The 23,135-nt window shown below is 35.6% G+C and overlaps 1 protein-coding gene across 1 annotated transcript in view; it reads right to left on the bottom strand.

Annotated features, from left to right (window-relative positions):
* Positions 1–22,531, bottom strand: part of LOC115232444 (protein pygopus) — a 55,420-nt gene extending 32,889 nt beyond the window's left edge. Inside the window, exon 1 of the mRNA XM_029802321.2 lies at positions 22,342–22,531. Within this exon, the coding sequence (XP_029658181.1) occupies positions 22,342–22,378 (37 nt within the window). The 5' untranslated portion in view covers positions 22,379–22,531. The remainder of the gene's footprint in view (positions 1–22,341) is intronic.
* Between the last annotated feature and the right edge of the window lie 604 nt (positions 22,532–23,135).

The following is a 23,135-nucleotide window of genomic DNA, read 5'->3' as shown; positions in this document are numbered from 1 at the left end:
CACGAATGTACTAAAGAGATTTGCTTTGATATTCTCATTTAAATATGAATAGGTAAATTCGGGCGGGTTTGGGCGGTTTGGTCACATTAACCAAAATTTTTTTCGGCGGCTTTGGGCGGTTTGGTAACAAAAGGGTTAAGGAGGAAAGTGATTTCATGGCATTCAAACGGTCCCTAGATGATTACCTCCAATAAATACCAGGCAAACCACTCACACCCGGATATGTCTCTGAAAACAGCAACTCTCTTCTCGAATGAGCTATGGTGCCCAACAGCTGATTGTATCTCTTGCAGGTAGTGCTATCAAATTAGACATGGCCTGGGTCAACTTTGGCTGAAACTTATCTAAGTAATGTTCTTAATTTTGAAAGGATCTTTTCTTAAAGAGCCAGTGGTTTTCTCATGGTAGAAAGCACATGAAAGATAAACTTAACCATGAATAAAACACCAGTCTGAAGCAAGTAACATTCTGATATAAACAGGTAGAATCTATCCTTCAGAGTTACATGAGCTGTAATGCAGAATAAAGCGTTTTACCAACAGTGGATTTGAACTTATAATCTTATGAGTAAATAACCCAACATATTATTCACTACTATATTACCTCTATAATGGTTTCAAATTTTGGCACAGGGCCAGCAGTTTTTGAGGGGAGGGGGAAGCTGATTACATCAACTCCAATAATAAATTGTTATTTTATTGACCCTGAAAGGAGGAAAGGCAAAGTCAACTTTGGCAGAAATTTGAGCTCAGAATGTAAAAGTTTGAGCTCAGAATGCTAATGATTCTGCCAGTTCATTGCCTTATGTTATCTCTATAATACTGAGCCAAGTGTGAAGCCCTTATGCTGAAGCAGCTAAAGTTTCCTCAAATCACATCCCATTGTTTTTCATTAAAGAAGTACACATTGGATAAAATCTATGTCCACTTAAACATGGGTGTTCTGTTAGAACAAACTATACTGCAGTAGTTACCATGAGAGAAACTGTTCTCACCCGCAAGTGAGAAGTGGGCTGTTCCACTACTAATAAATAGTGGACAGACACAACAAACAGTGTCAGTCGTTGAGGTACACCATATAGGCCAGTCATGCAGATGATGAAGTTATGTTGTCATAATGCAGGGCGTATCAGTAGTGACAAGGATACCTCCCACTGTATAATGGTGTTGTTATAACAGTGGCAACGAGGTTACAAATGCTTGTAGGAATGTCAAAATGAAAGAACCACACACAGTGAAAAATTTGAAGAAGGATCTGAACTACACACAGTGAAAAATATTGAAAATCCCAAAATAGGACTTGAACTATACACAGTGAAAAATTTAAAGAAGGAACTGAACTACACACAGTAAAAAATATATAAATTCAATTGCAAAAAAATTCTGAAGTAAAAAAAATGTCTGATAAAACTGAAACCATAACACAGAACTGAACTACATCATCATCATCATCATCGTTTAACGTCCGTTCTCCATGCTAGCATGGGTTGGACGGTTCGACTGGGGATCTGGGAAGCCAGAAGGCTGCACCAGGCTCCAGTCTTATCTGGCAGTGTTTCTACAGCTGGATGCCCTTCCTAACGCCAGTGAAAAATAATATAAGTCCGCATGAAGGATTTTAGTCAGGTCGCTATGTGTTAGTAGCACTACCTGTAAACAATGTAGACTGGTACTACCTGTGGCATTCTGAAGAAAAAATAATAATGTTGTGTGAAAGAAAAAAGAAATCTCAAAGGGGGCAGTGTTGTGGTGGACACTCCCAAGAGAGAAGTGGGCTGTTCCACTACTGATGAATAGTAGATAGACACAGCAAGCAGTGTCAATCGGTAAGGTACACTGTAGGGGCCAGTCACACACGACGAAGTTATGTCGTCAAACTCTTGTATTGGTATTTAATGCAACATGCACTCTAATTTATAATGCTAGCAGGGAGACAAATTACAGCCACCTCCAGTGCTGAGACCACTTGATTATGTGATTTCAGCCTTGCTTGGTCTAGGCAATGATGGATTCTCAACCACTAGAGGTAGCAGTAATTCATCTCCCCGCCAGTGATATATTGTTGTTGTTAAGCATCAAGACAGGTAAGGATGTATTAGGTGATGGTCTAGGGCTTAGGGGCAGGAGACCCCAGACCTTGGGAAAAAAAATTTGGTCGTCTTGTAGTTGAGGGCTCTTCGTTGACGCCTGACACCACTGGGAGGTAGCCCTCGAAGTTGCTGGAAATGGAGATCTCCAGGTCCAAATTCTTGAACGGCCCAGTGATATATAGAATAACAGTGCCAGAACAAGGACTAGTATTGAGTTTAGCCAGTGATCTTGTTTAAAAATATTTATTAGTGACTGAAGCAGTATTAACACCAAGAGGTAACATTTATCCTCACTAAAATGTGAATGTTCTGTTCATTGGAAAAAATGGTCATGAATTATATGGTGCCAGAAAAAGTAAAGCTTGTGTTAGTCACAATTAGAACACCTTTGATCATAGGCCTGCTTCATAAAGGCTAACTTGGGGCTAAAAAAAACTACCACTACACTATAACAGTAAATAAATAAATAAAGAAAGAAAGAAAGAATCAAGATGAGGTTAATAAAGGCAAGTTATTATTTCCTAACTTGTAAATTGACACTTTAGCATTCAGACTATTCTGTCGAATGTAATGCTTATTTATTCACATTGATTTTGAATTAATCTTGCATTATCTTGTAGCTTTGAGATTCAACGAAGTGATTGTATATTTTTATAATGACATTGTTAGGTAGGTGTGAGGCCAGAGCCAGACAGTTTGAACATAAAAGATAGAAAATTTTGGGCCTGATACAACTGGTTTAAATGGTAAAGCATTAATTCAGTTTTCTTTTACTTTCTAAATTATATAGTATAAATATCTTTGCTTCAGGAGTGGAAGATATAAACTAGTTAGTTTGAAGAATTTTTGCAGTAAGAGATCCTCCTGATATTTACCACTTTAAAAAATATTAAGTACCATCAAAAATTTGTGAAGAAGGTTTCAAAACTTGGAGAAATAAACAAGAGAGAAACTGAGAAGACTGGAAAACGAAAGAAAACCTAAAAGCACTTTTTAACATCGCTAATAAACTGAGAATTTCAATGATTTTGAAAAAGAACAAAAAAAGGAACCATGCAAAACAAATAAAGAAACAAAAAAAGAAAAAAGAATAATTAAAATTCACAGATTTGAGAAACTTTTCAATATTCAGCATGGAAGCAATTTACAAACTCTTGTGTCAGTGCTAAATTGCTCTCAATATTTCAAGAAGAATTGAAATCGAGAATTCCCAGAAGGACAACATTCTTGATAACTGTTTCAGTTATTAGCCAATTATTAATGGTGCATGGGCAGACAATAATGATAATAATTGAATCTTCAAATGGAAAAACTGAACAAGTTTGTGCCGAGATTTTAGATAAACATGCAGAGTGATTGCAAAGAATTATGAAGAAAAATTAAAAGGAAAGAAAATGTAAAGAAATGAGAACGGGTCATTGTACTCAAGGTTACAAATTCAAATAGTTGTTGTCGTCATCAAGCATTTTATAGAATCTAAAAGGAAAATTCATATGGTCTTCTGAAGTATGGCTTCATTATATTAATACATGTAAAAATATACAAACTTCATCACATCATAAAAATGCATCTTTGAAAGAGATGTTATTCAAACATCATTAACAGGTTTTAATGAATCAAAATTTTACCATATTAATAAAGATTTTTCTCTCATATTTTAATGAGAATCTTTTATAAGCACTTTTTTTTTTTGCATATATCACAATGGCATAATATTAAGGAGCGAGACAGACCGTCACATGGATATGGAATTTTACACATAGACTCATTTGGCACCACTCTCTCATAACCATGCTTATAATGAATTTTGGAAAATAATCAAATCTAGAGGGATTAAGTAAAATAAATAAAAAATTTTATTATTAAAGTGGTGTTTGCATAATGTTTAAATTTAAACAAGGGCTTTCCAAACTTTTCATATTAGGCAATCTACTTTTAGAAAGTAAAAATTTTTTTAACGAAACATTAATTAAATTTTATCATCGCTTTTTTGTTATTGTCACTGTCATTATAATGTTTGTTTTTCCATATTTGCATGAATGAGATGAGAGTAAGTTGGGACAGATTTTTACAACTGGTACTGTTCCGGTCAGCAAACACCACTGTTTCTAAGTGAGGTAATTATCTTCGAGTCTACTGAACTAGTCCAGACATGCTTCATTGTGGACTGCAAACAAATGTCACCATTAGGAAAGCCACTGTTTTTAACAAGCAAGCAAAGCACATGTGTAGATGAGACATAAAATAGAAAATCATGTGTACCCATTTGCATTATGTGTGTGTGTGTATATATACACAAATATATACATACACACATAAATATCTACATATATATGTACAAAATTTATAGGACTGACCACTAAAAGTGGACAGCCTGTATGCTAGATATAGACGTCAAAATCGCCATTTTCCACAAAGAATGTGTTCTCAAGAAAAAATTCAGCAAAACACCAAAGCGTAAAAATAAGCAAGACAAATGAAAATATACGAAATAAAAAACGATTATTTATGTACTAATTAGTTTCACTTGTTAATATTTACGCATATGGATACATAAACATCTGCAAGATCATTAGCATAGTCTGTCGTGTACAAAACACAATTTCCAGAAGTAGATATAGAACGCTCGACCAAAATCCAGCATGTATACAGTTCCACAAATTACATTTATTTGTTATCTTTCAAATGCCTTCACTTTGCCTTCACTTTTACATTTATATACATACATACACAAATTTGCATATGCACATATGTATACATGTGTACACACACACATGTATATACATATAACCAGCACTCTGGTGGTTATGACAGCGAGGGTCCCAGTTGATCCAATCTATGGAACAACCTGCTCGTGAAATTAAAACACAAGTGGTTGAGCACTCCAGACATGTGTACCCTTAATGTAGTTCGCAGAGAGATTCAGCGTGACACAATATGACAACACTGGCCCTATTGAATTACATTTTTGCCAGCTGAGTTGACCAGAGCAACGTGAAGTAAAGTATCTTGCTCAAGGACACAACACAGCACTAGGAATTAATCTCATGAATTTACGATTGTGAGTTGAATATTCTGACCAAAACCATGTACCTTTCAACATATAAGTATACATATATACCATATGTCATAACCACCAGAGTGCCAGTTATATGTCTATAAATGTATACATATATATGTGCATATGCAAATTTGTGTATGTATATATATAATACTTAATCATATCAAAGGGAAATGGACATTAATTAAAATTTCCATTTCTAGTGGCCTAACATGTAAAAATTTAGTCCAAAGTCTATGTATTAGTCATAAAATACAGTATACATTTAAACACATGAGGAGTCCACTTGTGGGATTCAACATGCTAGAAAGAACAGCTAGGTTCCATAACCACAAAATTTCCTGGACCAAGTGGTCCAGGAAACGAGATGGTACAATGTTTTTATTTTTTCATTTCGTTCCTGTCAAATTTTATTTTATCCCTAATTTTGTGGTTATGGAACCTAGCTGTTCTTTCTAGCATATAAAATCATAAAATACAATGTACATTTAAACACACGAGGAATCCACTTGTGGGATTCAACATGCTAGAAAGAACAGCTAGGTTCCATAACCACAAAATTAGGGATAAAATAAAATTTGACAGGAACGAAATGAAAAAATAAAAACATTGTACCATCTCGTTTCCTGGACCATATATGCATATGTAGATATTTATGTGTGTATGTATATATGTGTGTGTATATATATATGTATATATACATATAGATGTTAAATGCTGATCTCACCACCCTGAAGACAGAGGCTAGGTTTATGGCAATGTTTATATGCACCCACTGCTAGTTGCATGTGCTTGACTTTTTGTACACACTAACTGCCAACATTACAACTATTACATAATTCTGAGCCTCCAGAAACAGCTGTCAAACCTGAAATACCATGCCTTCCACCCCTAGTTGTCTGTAACTTTTGTACTACATATCTATATATATAAAACTGTAGTTGTGTGATTTAGATTCCTAACTACTCCCACATTTTGCGGTGCAGTTTAACCAAATTCGGGTATCTTATAGTCGTGATTCATATCGAGCCCGTCTGAATATTAGCGCGCGTCTACGATGAGTCTACGATTTTAAAAATAATTTAACATCATTTTTTATTCCATTTTAATGCATAATTTTTCGTGTGTCGATGGCGGCGGAGTTGGCGTCCATGGTCACACCTGCACCTGTTTGCTTCTCCCCCTTCTTCCCTCCCTCGTGAAGCTGTGGGGAAGGGAGTGTAAGGAAATCAACGTCGTAAAGCGTTGTCAAGGGACCAGCGTTCTTTTAGAACAACGACTTCATAGCTTGAAGACACCAAAACAGAAATGGCTAAGAAAGCCCGAATTGGCATCTATAAGGGAAGTAACTCTCTAAAAATGCTTATATAGTTATTTCCCTTACAAACCCGAGCAACGCCGGGCGATACTGCTAGTAAATATATAAATATCTATCATAAATCCTCGAGTATAGTCCACCCTTGAGTATAATAAGCAGGGGATTTTTAGAGGGCTGTACCTCTGAAAAACCTAAATCTTGTGTATAATATGCACCCCTTCTCTAACTAGAGTCATGGAGGTCTATATAACGTCTTTGGTTTGTAAAAATGTATATGTTAACGTCCTTTAATATTATTGTATATATAACATAATGCAAAAGTGTAGCTTTTTTGTGCATTTTGTTTGCAGAAAATAAAGAAATAACAGTTATAAATTCAGTGAAAAATAAATATTAAGTAAATTGCCTTTACATATTTATCACTATCAGTTGCAAAAGCAAGAAAACATTTATTCAAATCCTTCAAATTCAATGTCACTTTCAGCATCAAATAACTGTTCCATTTGTTCCTCCGTAAACATGTCAGCATCATTGTAGTGTAAATCTCCATCATTGTGCGTAATTAAGCCAGCAGCACCTAGTCGAACAAACACTTCCACACATGCATAATATAATAATGGTGATGTTCTTAACTGTTATATGGGAACGTAAATATGTTTGCAAATTGTTTATGTTACATGTTATTCTGTGTTCTGAATACTTTTATTTTAATAAATGTTGCTTACTGCAATTTATGGATGATTCTTTTATGACTTCATTGCTTTCAGGCTTAGCTTAAGGTATTTTCGCGCCCGACATCACAAAATGCGTCTGAATAAACATTGCCGGCCAGCAAATAGAGACTCGGACATTGCTTAGAAAATATTTTTCATTTTTAACTCCGTATATAGTACGCACTAGGGATTTTGACCTTTAAATTTTGGGGAAAAAAATACAGATTATGCACGAGGATTTACAGTATATAATATCTTCATTTTCCGAATATTTTCAGTTTTTGTTTCTCTCTCTCTATATATATTTATATGTATATTCTTTTATTCTTTTACTTGTTTCAGTTATGTGACTGTAGCCATGCTGGAGCACCACCATTAAGGGATTTTTAGTCAAAGAGATCAACCCCAAGACTTATTCTTTGTAAGCCTAGTACTTATTCTACTGGTCTCTTTTGATGAACTGTTAAGTTACAGGGACATAAACACACCAACACAGGTTGTCAAGCAGTGGTGGTGGGGACAAACACAGAGAAAGATATACACAATAATACACACACACACACACACACACACACACATATATATATATATATATATACATAAAAGGCTTTGGTTGGCCTAAGAAGACACTTGCCTAAGGTGTCACACTGTGAGATTGAAACCGGAACCGTGTGGTTAGGAAGCAAGCTTCTTACCACAGCCATGCCTGTGTGTATACATATGTATATTTTATATTATCAAGCCCAAACATGTTGATTTGTTCATTTGCATCGTCATCTAACTTCTTAACCATACAACCATGTCTGAGCTTGTTAGAGAAATACAATCAACAAAATTAATGAACAATCAAACATCACATAATATGTCGCCAGTCATGTACTTAATTGTACGAGAGTTATCAGGTTTTAAATCTATTTCATGGCCAAAACTTTTGTTGAAACTGATCTGATTTGGCTTAACTTCACCACACCATACAGAAATATCACAAAACAATTTGAAAAAAAAAAAAGCCTTTTCATTTAAACTGGCCACATCTGACTCAAATAGTCTAACTGTTTTATGTTCAAACTAGCCAGGTCTGGCATCTCACACCTACTCCACAATGTCATTTGAAAAATAAACAATAACATCTTGAAGCTATGAGGCTACACAAGATTAAATCAAAACAATGTGCATAAATAAGGATTACATTTGAAAGGATAATCTGAATGCTAAAGGACGAAATAATAGCATTCTAAGGCAGACAGTTTTGGTATCCTAGAACTAAAGAGAGCCTAAGCATGCTAGTATTAAAAGGGTTAATTCAATAAATGGTTCCATCCCTATTTTGTAGTTGGGCCACAAGGAACAATGGAAGGTCATCTTGGTACAAAAGCAAGAATTGCTGGGAGTGTGTATTCCACAGGGTGACATATAAATGCTTCAAGTTTTGGCATAAGGCAGCAATTTTTAAGGGGAGAGTTTTAGTCAGTCTCATCACCTCCATTACTTGACTGGTACATTATTTTATTAGGCCTGGAAGGATGAAAGGCGAAACTGACCTCAGCCGGAATTGAACCCAGACAGCAAAGAGCCAGAACAAACTGCTGCTAAACAGTTTCCTGATGCTCTAAAAGATGGTTTAAGCAGTCATGTCTTACCAGACGTACCTAAAATGCTTACAATAACAATTGAACATCCGGTGTTTAAAAACCTTAACCTAGCTCCTTGAGCCATAAATCAAAGTATGCTCATCTTTCCAAACTAGAGGTAGAGCAGTCAGATGCATCAGGAATTGAAATGCATATTTATGGATCATATGTTCAATTTCCCTTTGGGTATTATGCAGCTGTTGTTCTGAAAATGTATGATGAAATGTGTTTAAGCTGTAACCAGACAATCCTCTCCTTCAGGCACAGGGTTATAAATGTACCTCATTTTTTAGGGCATAATATAGAGGAGACTTGGCTGCTATTTGTAGCAGATCAACTGAACAGATATGGGATCCCTTATCAGTATTATGTCATATTTCTAGGCAAAACATTACTTCCCAAGATGTAATTAAATATTAGAAGGCATTTCCTCCAATGCTTTATTGTTGTTGCCAATTCAATAATAATAATAATAATAATAATAATTATTATTATTATTATTATTCAGTAGTTTTATTTTTATAGCGTGCTTTCACTTCACTACCGAGCGCAGCTCTGTGTGCCTTGGGTATGTGCTGTGATTTGTTGTGATGCTCTGATGGTTATTGTATGGAAAGTGTTCTGCGTAGGATGTGTGCAGTGCCTAGTAGTGCAATTTTCTGTATGTTATATGTGTTTGTAAGTCCTGGTGTTTTTGTTATGTATTTGTCTGAATATTTTTTTATCATGCCTAATGCACCTACTATGATAGGAATTGTTTTTGCACCTACTATGATAGGAATTGTTTTTGCACCTACTATGATAGGAATTGTTTTTGCACCTACTATGATAGGAATTGTTTTTATTATTATTATTATTATTATTTTCAAATTTCTGCCACAAGGGCAGGTGGGGATGAGTTGATTACATCGATCTCAGTGTTCAACTGGTATTTCTTTTATCGACCCCAAAAGGATGAAGGGCAAAGTCGACCTCAGAACATAGTGATGGGTGAAATACTGCTAACCATTTCGTCCAGTGTGCTAACAAGTCTGCCGGCTTGCCACCTTAATAATAACAATGGTTTCAAATTTTGGCACAAAGCCAGCAGCTTTGGGGGAGGGGATTACTTGATAATATTGACCCCCAGAGTTCAATTGGTACTTATTTTATCAATCCTGAAAGGATGAAAAGCAAAGTCAATCTTGATGGAATCTGAACTTAGAAAAACTAGAGGTATATAGTCTTGTGTATTATATAATCTTGGGTGCAGATATATCAGGGGTTGGCGAATCGGGGTAAATTATCTCAAGTGGGGTAAAAAGGAAATTCTTGGAGGTAATGAGGGAGGACTCATTAGACACAAGTAAAATTATATAAAAAATGTGTTCCTTGCTATGACAGAAATTTTTCTTCTGGCAACACTGCATCTGTCCCAAGTAATGGATGTGATTAGGAGCTGTTACATCATTTTGAAAAGTGACTTAACACATTATTTGTCAGTTGTCTATTACCCACTTTAACCTTTTGACACACGTGTTTTTGCTTTAAGTAGATTTAAGTAGTTATTCAATTCAACCCTTTAACAAAATTGACTGGATCCCGAAAACTGTATCCAAATTGCACTGGCATCAAAATGCTCCAATTTTGATGCAATTATTACAAAAATGAAACATCATTTCTCCAAAACCTGAACTGAAACAGTTTCTAGAAAAAATCTTTTGTTTCATAATGAGGGTATTAATATATTTAATTTCATTTGTTTTATACTTTTTATATTTATAATTGTATTCTCCAAATAAACAGATTCAATAAACCTTTTGAATTCAAGGAATTCATGATTTTCTTCCTTTCAAATCAAGGGGGTAACGTTGGCTTAACCCTTTCGTTACCAAACCGCCCAAAGCCGCCCCAAAAAATTTTGGTTAATGTGACCAAACCGCCCAAAGCCGCCCGAATTTACCTATTCATATTTAAATGAGAATATCAGAGCAAATCTCTTTAGTACATTCGTGAAAACACGTATTATACTTCGTAAACAGTTCAACTACAGTTTTGTACAATAATCGAAGTGTAATTTTAATTCCGTGAATTTTGAGAGATTTTTTTCCGAAATATGTTCCTATTGTGTTTTCAAAATTTGTAATTCTGACAAAAAATGGATACGAATTTCATTATATCAAGCAGCGAGTCAGAATTCGAAGGATTTTCTACTGAAGACCTTCATAAATCTAACTCTATGACTGAAAAAAAAAAAGCATGTGGTATTTGATAATGAATCTGATGTTTCATTTTCCGAAAGTGAAAACAGTGAATCCGAGATCTCCGATAGCGATAAAGAAAATGAATTGGCACCTGAATGGAGTGAAAATTTAAAAACTGTTTCTTTCGGTGATTTTTCTGAAGAAACTGGACCAAGCCACAGACTTTCCCAGAAGAGTAAAGCCTTAGACTACTTCTTTTTACTTTTTCAAATGAGCCTATTTGAAATCATTACGACGGAAACGAACTGTTACGCTAAACGTAAACAAAGCGAAAGAAACGATAGTTTGTGGTTTCCCACAACCTTAAATGAAATTAAGACTATTTTGCCGTAAATATTATTATGGGTATCAGAAAGTTACCCAGAATAACAAATTCTATCGTAAAATTTTGTTGTATACCCAATTGAATATTAGCTAATAACCCATTTTCTATAGCGATGTTTGAACAAAATTTTAATTTTATATTTTGTTGAATTTACCTGTATCTACCTGCAATTAGAGTCACTTTGTGACAAAAATTATAGTATAGAATGGTTGAGAATATTTCATTAAATTATCTTCCAAAAATCAGATTAATATATTGATAAATAAAAAAGTTATAGTTGTTTAATGAAACCAGACTAAATTTATGATTACGTTAGAAATTAATTGAAACACATAAGGGGTGTAATTTGGTCAGAAATATAATAACGAAAGGGTTAAGTAAATATATTTGGGGGTAATTGGTTAAAAAGCTCCCTGACCCCTGAGATAAATAGTCTTGTGCATATAGTCACAAGGGTAGATACAAATTCTGTAAATTCTCATCTTGCGTTCACCTCTTCAAACAGGTATACCATATTTTCAAGAATACATATTGATGTAGTATATAGTGTAAACATGTAGTGTAAGCATTCAAACATTGTCACTATCTTTCCAAATCCTGCTGTATTTCACATGGAATTTTTGGTCCTACGAAGCTGTCTTAGTGTATAAATTGCCTACCTTTTTAACCATAAATTTTTCTCTAACAAATTTGACTGGTATACTGAAAAATATGGTACTGAAGTGATTCCAGCAATGCGGAGAATTTCAACTCAAAACACAAAAGAACCAGAAAAGATACCATAAGGCATCAGTGCACTAACAATTCTGCCCATTTTGAAGGGGTACTTTATTTATTGATCCCAAATGGATGAAAGCAAAAGATAGGATTAAGGAAAGTTGATCACAGCTGGATATTCACTCAGAGCACAGCAAGATGGAGTAATAACAACAAAACATTTTAAATGTTGTTCTAACAAAGTTTCCAATTCGTCATCTTAATATAATTAATATTATTAAGTGTGATAGAGTGGAAAAATCAAGAGAGGAGTGGACATAATGCCTAGTGGTATTAGTTATGTTGATTTTATGTCCAAACTGATCATGACTGACTTTGAATTTCATCATTCTAGGGTTGATAAAACAAGTAACACTTAAGTTCTTTTAACCAACTTGCCTTTCCACAAAATGTGTCCATGTTAAAAATTCTTATCAATGCGTAGGAGTGGCTGTGTGGTAAGTAGCTTGCGTACCAGCTACATGGTTCAGTCCCACTGTGTGGCACCTTTGGTAAGTGTCTTCTACTATAGCCTCGGGCCGACCAAAGCCTTGTGAGTGGATTTGGTAGACGGAAACTGAAAGAAGCCGGTCACACACACACACACACATATATATATATATATACACACACTGTATGTGTATATGTTTGAGTGTCTGTGTTTGTCCCCCCAACATCGCTTGACAACCCAGGTGATGGAACCAGTTTAGTTACCAACCACCTAACTTTGTGTCCCCACAACTTAGCGGTTCGGCAAAAGAGACCAATAGAATAAGTACTAGGCTTACAAAAGAATAAGCCCTGGGGTCAATGCTTGACTAAAGGTGGTGCTCCAGCATGGCCACAGTCAAAATGACTGAAACAAATAAACGAGAGTATGTCTGAGACCAGTTCTTTTATTCTTTCACTGGTTTCTGTCAGTGAACTGTGGTCACACAGAGACACTGTTTTTAAACCTTTAGTGTTTAATCCAGCCATATCAAGCCCAAATATTCTACCTGTTTTATGTTAAATCTGACCAGATCCAACCCTTCATACCTACCCAACAAAGTCATTTTAAAAATATACAAACACACCATTGAAACTTTGAAGCTACAAAATAATGCATGATTAATTCAATATATCATGAATAAATCTCTCTATATATAAAGCTGAAGTTGTCTCTGTATGGCAGGTTTGGTAGCCTTCAACTAACACTATCTCCTTGGAGACCCTGAGGCTCAAGTTGACCAAAATTGAGAGTATGATAGAAGAAGGCTTGGTCTTCCTTCCGTAGAAGAAAAAATTCAAATCGGATCATGTTAAGACCAAAAATTATTTACATCAAAAAGGTGCTTTTTTCCTATGAAAATCCCTATTTTTTACGATTTTTTTACTGCTGTGTCGCCATTTTTCAGTGTATTTCAACCAGAAAAATGTTCACTTAAAGAGAATAACAAGCTACATAATGCAAAATTTTTAGTTTTCAAAAATTCCAATTCTAAAGGGTTGAAACAAACCCGAGCAACACCAGGCAATACTGCTAAGGAATACATTTGACAAAGAAATCTGAATGGTTAAGGGTTCAACTGAACATAATGACCTCAATATTATAATTCAGTTATCCTCTTCCTATAGCTGGAGTCTCTTTTTAGATCTTATGTTATGTGTTGACTATACAGGATCAATTAGCCTGGTGTTTTATCTTAGTTTCTGTGGTGTATAAATGACAAAGAGTACAAAACTGCCCACCACCCCTGAATGAGATGCCAGACTGTAGCGGAGTTAAGACCCCAGCTGTTGCTGGTATTCATTTGAAAGTGAGTAGACTGGAGCGATGTGAAATGAATTGTTTTGCTCAAGAACACAATACACCATCCAATCTGGGACTCAAAACCAAGACCTTATGGTTGTGAGCCTGACACCTTAAACGTTACACCATGCACTTTCATTGCCCGAATATGAAAGTTAATTAAGGTGGCGAGCTGGCAGAAACGTTAGCACGCAGGGCGAAATGCTTAGCAGTAGTTCGTCTGCCGCTTCGTTCCGAGTTCAAATTCTGCTGAGGTCGACTTTGCCTTTCATCCTTTTGGGGTCGATTAAATAAGTACCAGTTACGCACTGGGGTCGATGTAATCAACTTAATCCGTTTGTCTGTCCTTGTTTGTCCTCTCTGTGTTTAGCCCCTTGTGGGTAGTAAAGAAATAGGTATTTCATCTGCCATTATGTTCTGAGTTCAAATTCAGCCAAGGTCAACTTTGCCTTTCATCCTTTCGAGGTTGATAAATTAAGTACCAGTTACGCACTGGGGTCGATGTAATTGACTCGAGCCCTATGTCTGTTCTTGTTTGTCCCCTCTATGTTTAGCCCCTTGTGGGCAATAAAGAAATAAGAATATGAGAGTTAAACCAAACCCCACTATGCTTCAGCTCTTAATAATATATTGTGGTTAACAACTGTTCAAAATTATAATCTTATTGTTACAAAATAAAAAACAAACTAAAGTAAACAAAGACATTGTATGTTGTAGTATGATGTGAGGAAAAGGAAGAGGTATAAACATTACATACAAAGCCTTTGTTAAGAGAGAAAAGACTAAAGGGAGAGAGAGAGTGATATGTGCATAATAAATAGAACTGAGTAGTGTGTGTGAGTGTGGTTTTAATACAAGAGAGTAGAATGGAATGAGAAATTGTAGGTCATGTGCAGAAAGAAATAAGGAAAGGCAATAGAATGCAGAGGGTCAGTTAAGTGATAGTTGTGAGTGACAGTATGTGATGAGTAGACAGGTAGGTGGGAGAGAGAGAGAGAGAGAGAGAGAGAGAGAGAGAGTGCAACATTTGGTATGCATGAGTGAGTGATCAGAACAAGGTTGTGTGAACAGAGCAGCATGTATATGCGACCGGTTGAGAGGAAAATTCTGATGGTGTCAATGTGCATATTCCTATTAGTAAGGATGGGATCAGAGGGAAAGCTAATCAATTATTGATTCTACCAGGAGTAGATGACCTCAACTGGAAAACCAATAGCTGTTCCTGGATGAAACAGGTGATATGCAGCCACGGTGTTGGAGAAATTCACAGATAACAAAATGATGGTAGGAATGACATGGAGAATCAAGATGGTTTGCAACAGGCTTGAGATCTGGTGCTATTCATGAGCCAGAAATTATGAAAAAGACAGTTCCTGGACCAATTTGCAAGTCTTTGAACAATTTTTCCTATATATATATATATTGATAGAAATGGCAAGACAACAAAAGAAAGGAATGAAAGAGACCTCAATATTATATAAATAGAGGAATTTATCTGTAAATATAATATGTGACAATTATTCAGTAGCCATGATAAAACTCGGAGTTTCAGATGTCGAGGTGGAGGCTACCGAATAATTGTCACCTATTATATTTACATATACATATATATATATATATATATATATACATATATATATACATATGTATATGTATATATATATATATACAGCTTTGATATTAGTATCTAATACAATAAATTATTCAGAAACTTGGAACTATTCAGTATGATAATATTCTGGACAAAATAAAAGATTGTAAATAAAAAAAAGTTTCTTATTTTTTTATTGCCCACAAGGAGCTAAACAGAAGACAGACAAACAGATTAAGTCGATTACATCGACCTCAGCGAAATTTGAACTCAGAATGCAGCAGCGGACGAAATACCACAAAGCATTTCGCCCGGCGTGCTAATGTTTCTGCCAAAAAGAAGGTTTCTGTGGTTACAATCTTGGGTCAGCTGCACAGTTTGCCAGCTCACATTCAGGATGTTTTTATGACACACCATTTATATGGATGGTTGTTGGCCCAAAATGAACTTGTCTGTACTTTGACAGGTGTTGTTTTCAGTCCTGCAGAGTGTCCACAACACCTTTCTCACCTGCCAACCCAGGTGATGGAACCAGTTTAGTCACCAACCACCTGACTTTGAAACAGGTAGTACTGGATTATATGGTAGCAGTAGCAGGATTTTCCTGACCTGACCTAACTTGAAATGTCAGTATGCCATTATGTCACGCCAGGAAAGTGGCGCTCTTACATATACATATACACACATCAAGTTATATGGCACTGAGAGGTCTGGAAACCTTTTTAGCCACTATGACAATCTCCTGCATTCTTACAGAAGCTCAACTGTCTTGACTTTATCTTGTCAATGGGCATATTGTATAAGAATGAAAGTGAGTCTGATGTGCACACAACTTTTTCTCACTTTAACCCTTTTGCATTTAAACAATCAGATCTGGCCTATTACACTTACCCTACAATGTCATTCTAAAAATAGACAATCATCATCATCATCATTTAACATCCGCTTTCCATGTTAGCATGGGTTGGACAATTTGACAGAGGACTGGCGAACCAGATGGCTGTGCCAGGCTCCAATCTGATCTGGCAGAGTTTCTACAGCTGGATGCCCTTCCTAACGCCAACCACTCCAAGAGTGTAGTGGGTACTTTTACATGCCACCGGCATGAGGGCCAGTCTGGCAGTACTGGCAACGGCTATGCTTGAAATGGTGTTTTTTACGTGCCACCTGCACAGGAGTCAGTCCAGTGGTACCTGTAACGACTTCGCTCGAATGTTTTGTTTATGTGCCAGTAAGGCGACACTGGTAACGATCGCGCTCAAATGGTGCTTTTTACATGCTACATTATCAAAATTTCAAAGCTACAAGATAATGCATGATTAATTCAAAACAATGTGAATAAAGAAGCATTATACTTGACAGAATAATCTGAACAACAAAGGGTTAAAAAAGAACCTTGTACACATTGAAACACTGTGCGTGAGTAGTGTGATGTCTTGCTCTGTGCGGCACCAGTTCTTTTAATTACCACAGAGAAGAATCTTTAAATACACAGTAAAATTCCTTGTATGAAAAATTATGTAGTTACTGAATGGCCTAATAACAGTACACAGCACAGACTGTCAGTATTAAATCTGTCTGTAAGGGGTTAAAATGTGTCCAGTATGGAAGATTGCAAGTCACATAACTGACAGACAACCTCTCTCTCAATTAGTAATGTTGAGGCAGTAAGGGGTTTTTGCACATCTATGACAATGAAATACCACCATTTCCGTACGTAGGTGGTGGTGAGTAGTATAAGCAAGAGCAGTCACAGTTTTCTGTTATTACCCTCATGTGACTGTGCTTCTTGTTAAGCCAGCAAAGCAAGCTACAATCTTCAGTGAGTACTAATAGCTAAAACTTTGGTTAATAGGCAGTTTAGTGTCGTAAAAAAGTGAAAGTAAATTGTGCTAGAAACCAGAAGTGATGACAATGAAACCTTTAAATTTCATTATATTTATCATCGTCATTTAACATCTGCTTTCCATGCTAGCATGGGTTGGACGATTTGACTGAGGTCTGGCGAACCGGACTCGAATCTGATCTGGCAGAGTTTCTACAGCTGGATGCCCTTCCTAATGCCAACCACTCTGAGAGTGTAATTTATATAATATGAAAATAGAATACAGTATGTATATGCTCTTTGAACCTACTTTGCCATCTATGATCATACAGATATCACATAAATAAAGCATTGTCAACTGAATTTCATCTTGGAGAACATCTACTAGCCTTTGCTAGATTGTGTATGGGATGCTCTTCTCATAGGATGAATAAAATTTATATGCTACAGAACTTCCAAACTCTATACAGGGTGGCCCAAAAGTAGGTTTACAGTTATTCAACTATCTCCTTCGCATTCACAGATTAACAATTTAGATCTTAATTATAAAAAAATATGAAACCATTATTCTATGCTAATTTATATATATTTCTTTATTGCCCACAAGGGGCTAAACAAGGACAGACAAAGGGATTAAGTTATTACATTGACCCCAGTGCGAAACTAGTACTATATTTATCGACCCCGAAAGGATGAAAAGCAAAGTCGACCTTGGCAGAATTTGAACTCAGAATGTAACGACAGACGAAATACTTATTTCTTTACTACCCACAAGGGGCTAAACACAGAGGGGACAAACAAGGACAGACAAATGGATTAAGTCAATTACAACGACCCCAGTGCGTAACTGGTACTTATTTAATCTACCCCGAAAGGATGAAAGGCAAAGTTGACCTTGGCGGAATTTGAACTCAGAACGTAATGGCAGACGAAATACCGCCAAGCATTTCGCCTGGCATGCTAACGCTTCTGCCAGCTCGCCACCCTATTCTATGCTAATTTATATAATAAACAATAGGATTTAAATGTAATAAAATTTAAATTTAAATGTAATAAAATGTTTTAAAAGAAATTTGAAGTGCCTATGTGATAAATGTAAACTAACTTTTGGGCCACCCTGTATGTGTAGCCTAAACTCACATCGAAAGTTCACCTATCAAATATCAAATGTGTCTTCTCTGTGGCTTCTATTAGTGTTGTTGAATATTCTACGATGAAGCATTTATACCTCAGCTGCTATTTCTGGAAGGCTCATGCTACCACTAGAAAATATATAACTAGGTGCCTGTGTTTATGAAATTATGGGTGTCACTATGGTCACCACTTGTACAATTAACTTGCATTTTTTTTTGCCATGTATACAAAGCACCCTGCACAAGTGGTTGGCATTAAGAAGGGTATCCAACTGTAGAAACCATGTCGAAACAGATAATTGGAGCCTTGACAGTTGTCCCGGCTGGCCAGCTCCTGTCAAACTGTCCACCCCATGCCAGCATGGAAAATGGATGTTAAATGATGATGATGATGAAGTGGATGTTAATCAAAACTTCTAGGAGCCACAAAGGTAGACCTTTCACTGCAGCAGTGAGGATATCACATTTCTGTAACAATGAAATATCGATACTTTCATAGATTAAAGCACATGAAAGTTGTAGTAAAGGTGCCAGCAGTCATGGTTTTCTCGTCCCCTGCATGGTTGCATTCCCTCCAGGAATCTCTGGTGGAAGTCGTGGTCTTTACTGATCACCAACAGGCGAACATTAGATACTTCATATCAAATTTGATGGACAAATTACCACCATTTACTTTACATATATGTATACACACACACATACTGTGCACATATAAATATATATATATATATGTATATATATGTAGGTCCCGGGTTGATTCGGGGTTAACCACAGTAAATAAGGTACTCAATACATAGCAGAGTAAAATTAATTTATTATATAGAAGGAGCTTCTACAGGACTAGAACTGTTTCATTCAAGAGAAATCTTCAGGATGCTTCCTGAAGATTTCTCTTGAATGAAACAGTTCTAGTCCTGTAGAAGCTCCTTCTATATAATAAATATATGTATATATATATATATAGCATTTCATCATGCTGAACTTTCAATCTCTACACATCTTTTTCTCTCTCTCCATTTTTTCCCTCTTAACTCTTACTGTCGAAGAGCGTAGGATCAAAACATAAAAAAACTTTCTCTTTATTCCTGAGCGTCAAACTAATACATCTGCTTGTTGTTTATACACCTGTCTTCATCTTTTGTTTTTCTGTAAATTTGAACTATATATATATATATATATTTATTTATTTATTATACATGCTGATACACACGTGTGTGTGTTTATATTATACCTGCACATATACATGTGTGTATACACACACGCATACTAAACACATGGGTGTATACACACACACACATGTATACTAAACACGTGTGTTTATACACACACAAACATGCAGTCACAATATATACAAACACGATATATGCACAAGCACACTAATCACACACGCATACGCATATATTATTTTATATAAAATAGACATTATTTAATCACAAGTGCATACGCATGCAATTAAAATAATGCATACTATTTCATGTAAAATAGAATACGAAACTTCCATCTCTTATTAAAAAAAATGAAAAGAAATAGATCAAATATTATGTTCTTGTGGCAAATAAAAGAAATCATTATTTAATAATTGATCCAGGGAAGTAAAGTTAAAGGGGAAGATAATCTTGATAATCTATATTATGAACCACAAACCGCTGGAAAGTTTGCTCTGTTTCAATAATTACATCTGAGTTATTTCGTTTTTGGATTTGGTTTGCAAGATTCTTTATACGAGTTTGTGTGTTGAAGCATATTCTGTTGTGTCTGGGGAAAGTAATTTTCTTTTTGTGCCTTATAATGTAACACACTCACCGGTAAAATTACCACTTATTTCTTATTTTTATAAATTTTATTGAATTTTATTTATAAGAAATAAGTGGAAATTTCACCGGTGAGTGTGTTACATTATAAGACACAAAAAGAAAAATGACTTTCCCCAGACACAACAGTACATCTGAGGTGTTTCCTTGTCTATTTCTCTAGTTGTTAATTATATAGTTTAACCTCCTTTTTATACTCTTCCTCATCAAATATACCCACGTCTCTATTTCTGCATCTTTTATTCCTCTTTTAGTCTCTTCCTTTCATATTTCTGTTATTCTAATACTAAATTTTTTTCTCCTCTTTCGTCTTTTTTAACAGTAATTCCATTCGCCAATGGACGACTTCAGGGGAATATGTTAATCCCTTTTTGTATGTGACCTCCATCCGCTACACAATCTGACTCCCTAGGTAGTTGTTAGGTCTTTGTGGGAGGGGTCATAGGCAGGCGTTAATCCACAATGAGCCTGCAGTCGCTTAAATATTTCTGTCTCTCGTATCCATCCATTGCTTCCTTCCTTCTCATCTCCTCTTCCTATTTGCTTTTTGACCTCTTTCTCTTCCTACTTGATTATTTCTACATTCCTCCCTATTTCCCTTTATCACCTTCATTCTTCCTTTGTTTAACTTATTACCCACATCCCATCTCTCTCTAATAAGTGTGTATACACAGATATAACATCCATGTGCGTGTATACATAGATATAACTCGCTTGCGTGTGTATGTGTGTTTGTTTTTATGTTCAATTATAAGAACGATTTACATTAATCTGATGGGTTACTCTCTACTTTTGCAGAGTACAAATTTATTATTTCTATACAATAATGTTGTTGACAGTGACTCCGAAGTTTCAGTCAGTTACACACACACAGAGTCGACAATCATTTCTTTCTATTCTCTATTCCACGAGTACACACACGCACACGTGTATGTGTGTGTTGAAGTAATGAAAACAAATGAATTCAAACAATGAATACGCGATCGAAATAAAAAAAAATTGGAACGTGCCAGACAAAGCAGGGCAGAATATAACATATATGTGATAACACGCATGATAAATTAACTATAAAAATTAAATATTAAATTTTAAAAATCCTATGAATTCACTAAGGAAGGAGAATAATATTTTTAAAACTATCAAGCACTTAACAATAACATAACAAAACATTATAAATGTGGATTCGATTTTTCTCATACGATTGCTAATATTTTGGTAACTAACAGCATTTTAGAAAGCATAAATGTTACATAATCACTATAATATATCCAAGGTTTTCTTCCTTTGTGTGAAACCATTGAGGGAGCTTTTCTATGTGGACACTTCGACTGCTAGAAATACCGTGAAAATTTCTGTACTGTCTTTAAACAAAGGTGGCAGGGGACAATATTCGAGGTAGTTGTAGATATTAGCATGTCCAAATAAAAGCGAGATGGTTACGCGTGGAATATTTTTTGGTGGCAGAACTACTGGATCAGGGCTGATATGGGTCTAAATAATAAACTATTGCACCAATAAACGACATTATCATACTATAACACTATAGTTAATGTATATTAAGACAACAATAATGTATATATTCCATATATATGAAATAATAGCCACATCTACCCCCTACCAAATCACAGCCTATCTTTCTTATAAGAAAAAGAAAAAGAATACTAATGATACAGTGGATGAGAAGTCTTAGATAAGCCTTATATTATGTTTGAATAATAATAATAATTATTATATTTACTACAGGTACAAGGATTGAAATTTTGCGGAAGTAAGCTAATCAATTAGATCGACTCCAGTACTAGACTGATACTTTATTTTATCCACTCCGAAAGGATGAAAAGCAAAGTCGACCTCGGCGGAATAATAATAAAAGCAACAATAATTATAATAATAATAAATAAACGGATGTTTAAAAGCTGCAATACCTTAAAATCATAGATTTGGTGGATTAAGACTGGCCTAGGGTTATACAAAAACAATAACAAAATGAACACCTTTAATTAGGAGAGGGAGAATGAGTGAGAGTAAAAGAAAGAATGTGAAAGAAAAATACCTCTGTTTTTTGCCGGTACTCGTCGATCCCTGGGCATTTGATAGTAAGTTGCTAATGAGAAAGATATCGGTCGGCTTCACACAGTTTCTGAGAAGAAATTGCCAGCATTGGCACCAAACAATAGCCAAACAGTGACAGTATCGCTTCGCGCCGATACTTCCGGTAAGATCACTGACTGTTTCCTCGGTCAAAACCGGTAAATCTCGGTGGACACCGCACTTTGTCGGAAACATCCGGCATTGCACGTAAGGTTGTTTAAAATAAAATCACGAGTATTTTATTTAGTTTTAGAATTATTTCTTGTCTTTTTATTATGCACTTGCACACGTGTGTGTGTGACTGTGTTCGTGCATGTGTGTATGTGTACGTTCGCGCATGTATGTGTGTGTGTCTTTCCGTGCATATACATGTTCGCGCGCGTATGTGTGTGTTCGCGAATGGATATGGATTTGCATACACCTGTGTGTGTGTGCGAGCTTGTATTTGTCTTCATGCATATGTATGAGCATGAATCTTGATGTGTGTGTGTGTGTGTGCGAGTGTATATGAGTATGTTAGTGCATCTCTGGATTTGCTTATATTCCTATATGCGTGCTTGCATCCGTAGTCATGTGTTTATTAATTTGCATATACAAACTGCCTATTCCTATATGTAGGCATATTTGAGCTTACATTTGTCAATGAGTGAGTGCACGTGTGTTTGTATTTGTATATACGTACAAGCTTGTCATTGCATTGCTCTTTGAATGTGTATTTGTATTTAATGCATAGGCGCACCAGGCAATTGGGAAATA

This window comes from Octopus sinensis, linkage group LG2 (genome assembly GCF_006345805.1).
Source record: "Octopus sinensis linkage group LG2, ASM634580v1, whole genome shotgun sequence".
NCBI classification, from domain to species: domain Eukaryota; kingdom Metazoa; phylum Mollusca; class Cephalopoda; order Octopoda; family Octopodidae; genus Octopus; species Octopus sinensis.
This window is presented reverse-complemented; position numbering and strand designations above follow the sequence as displayed.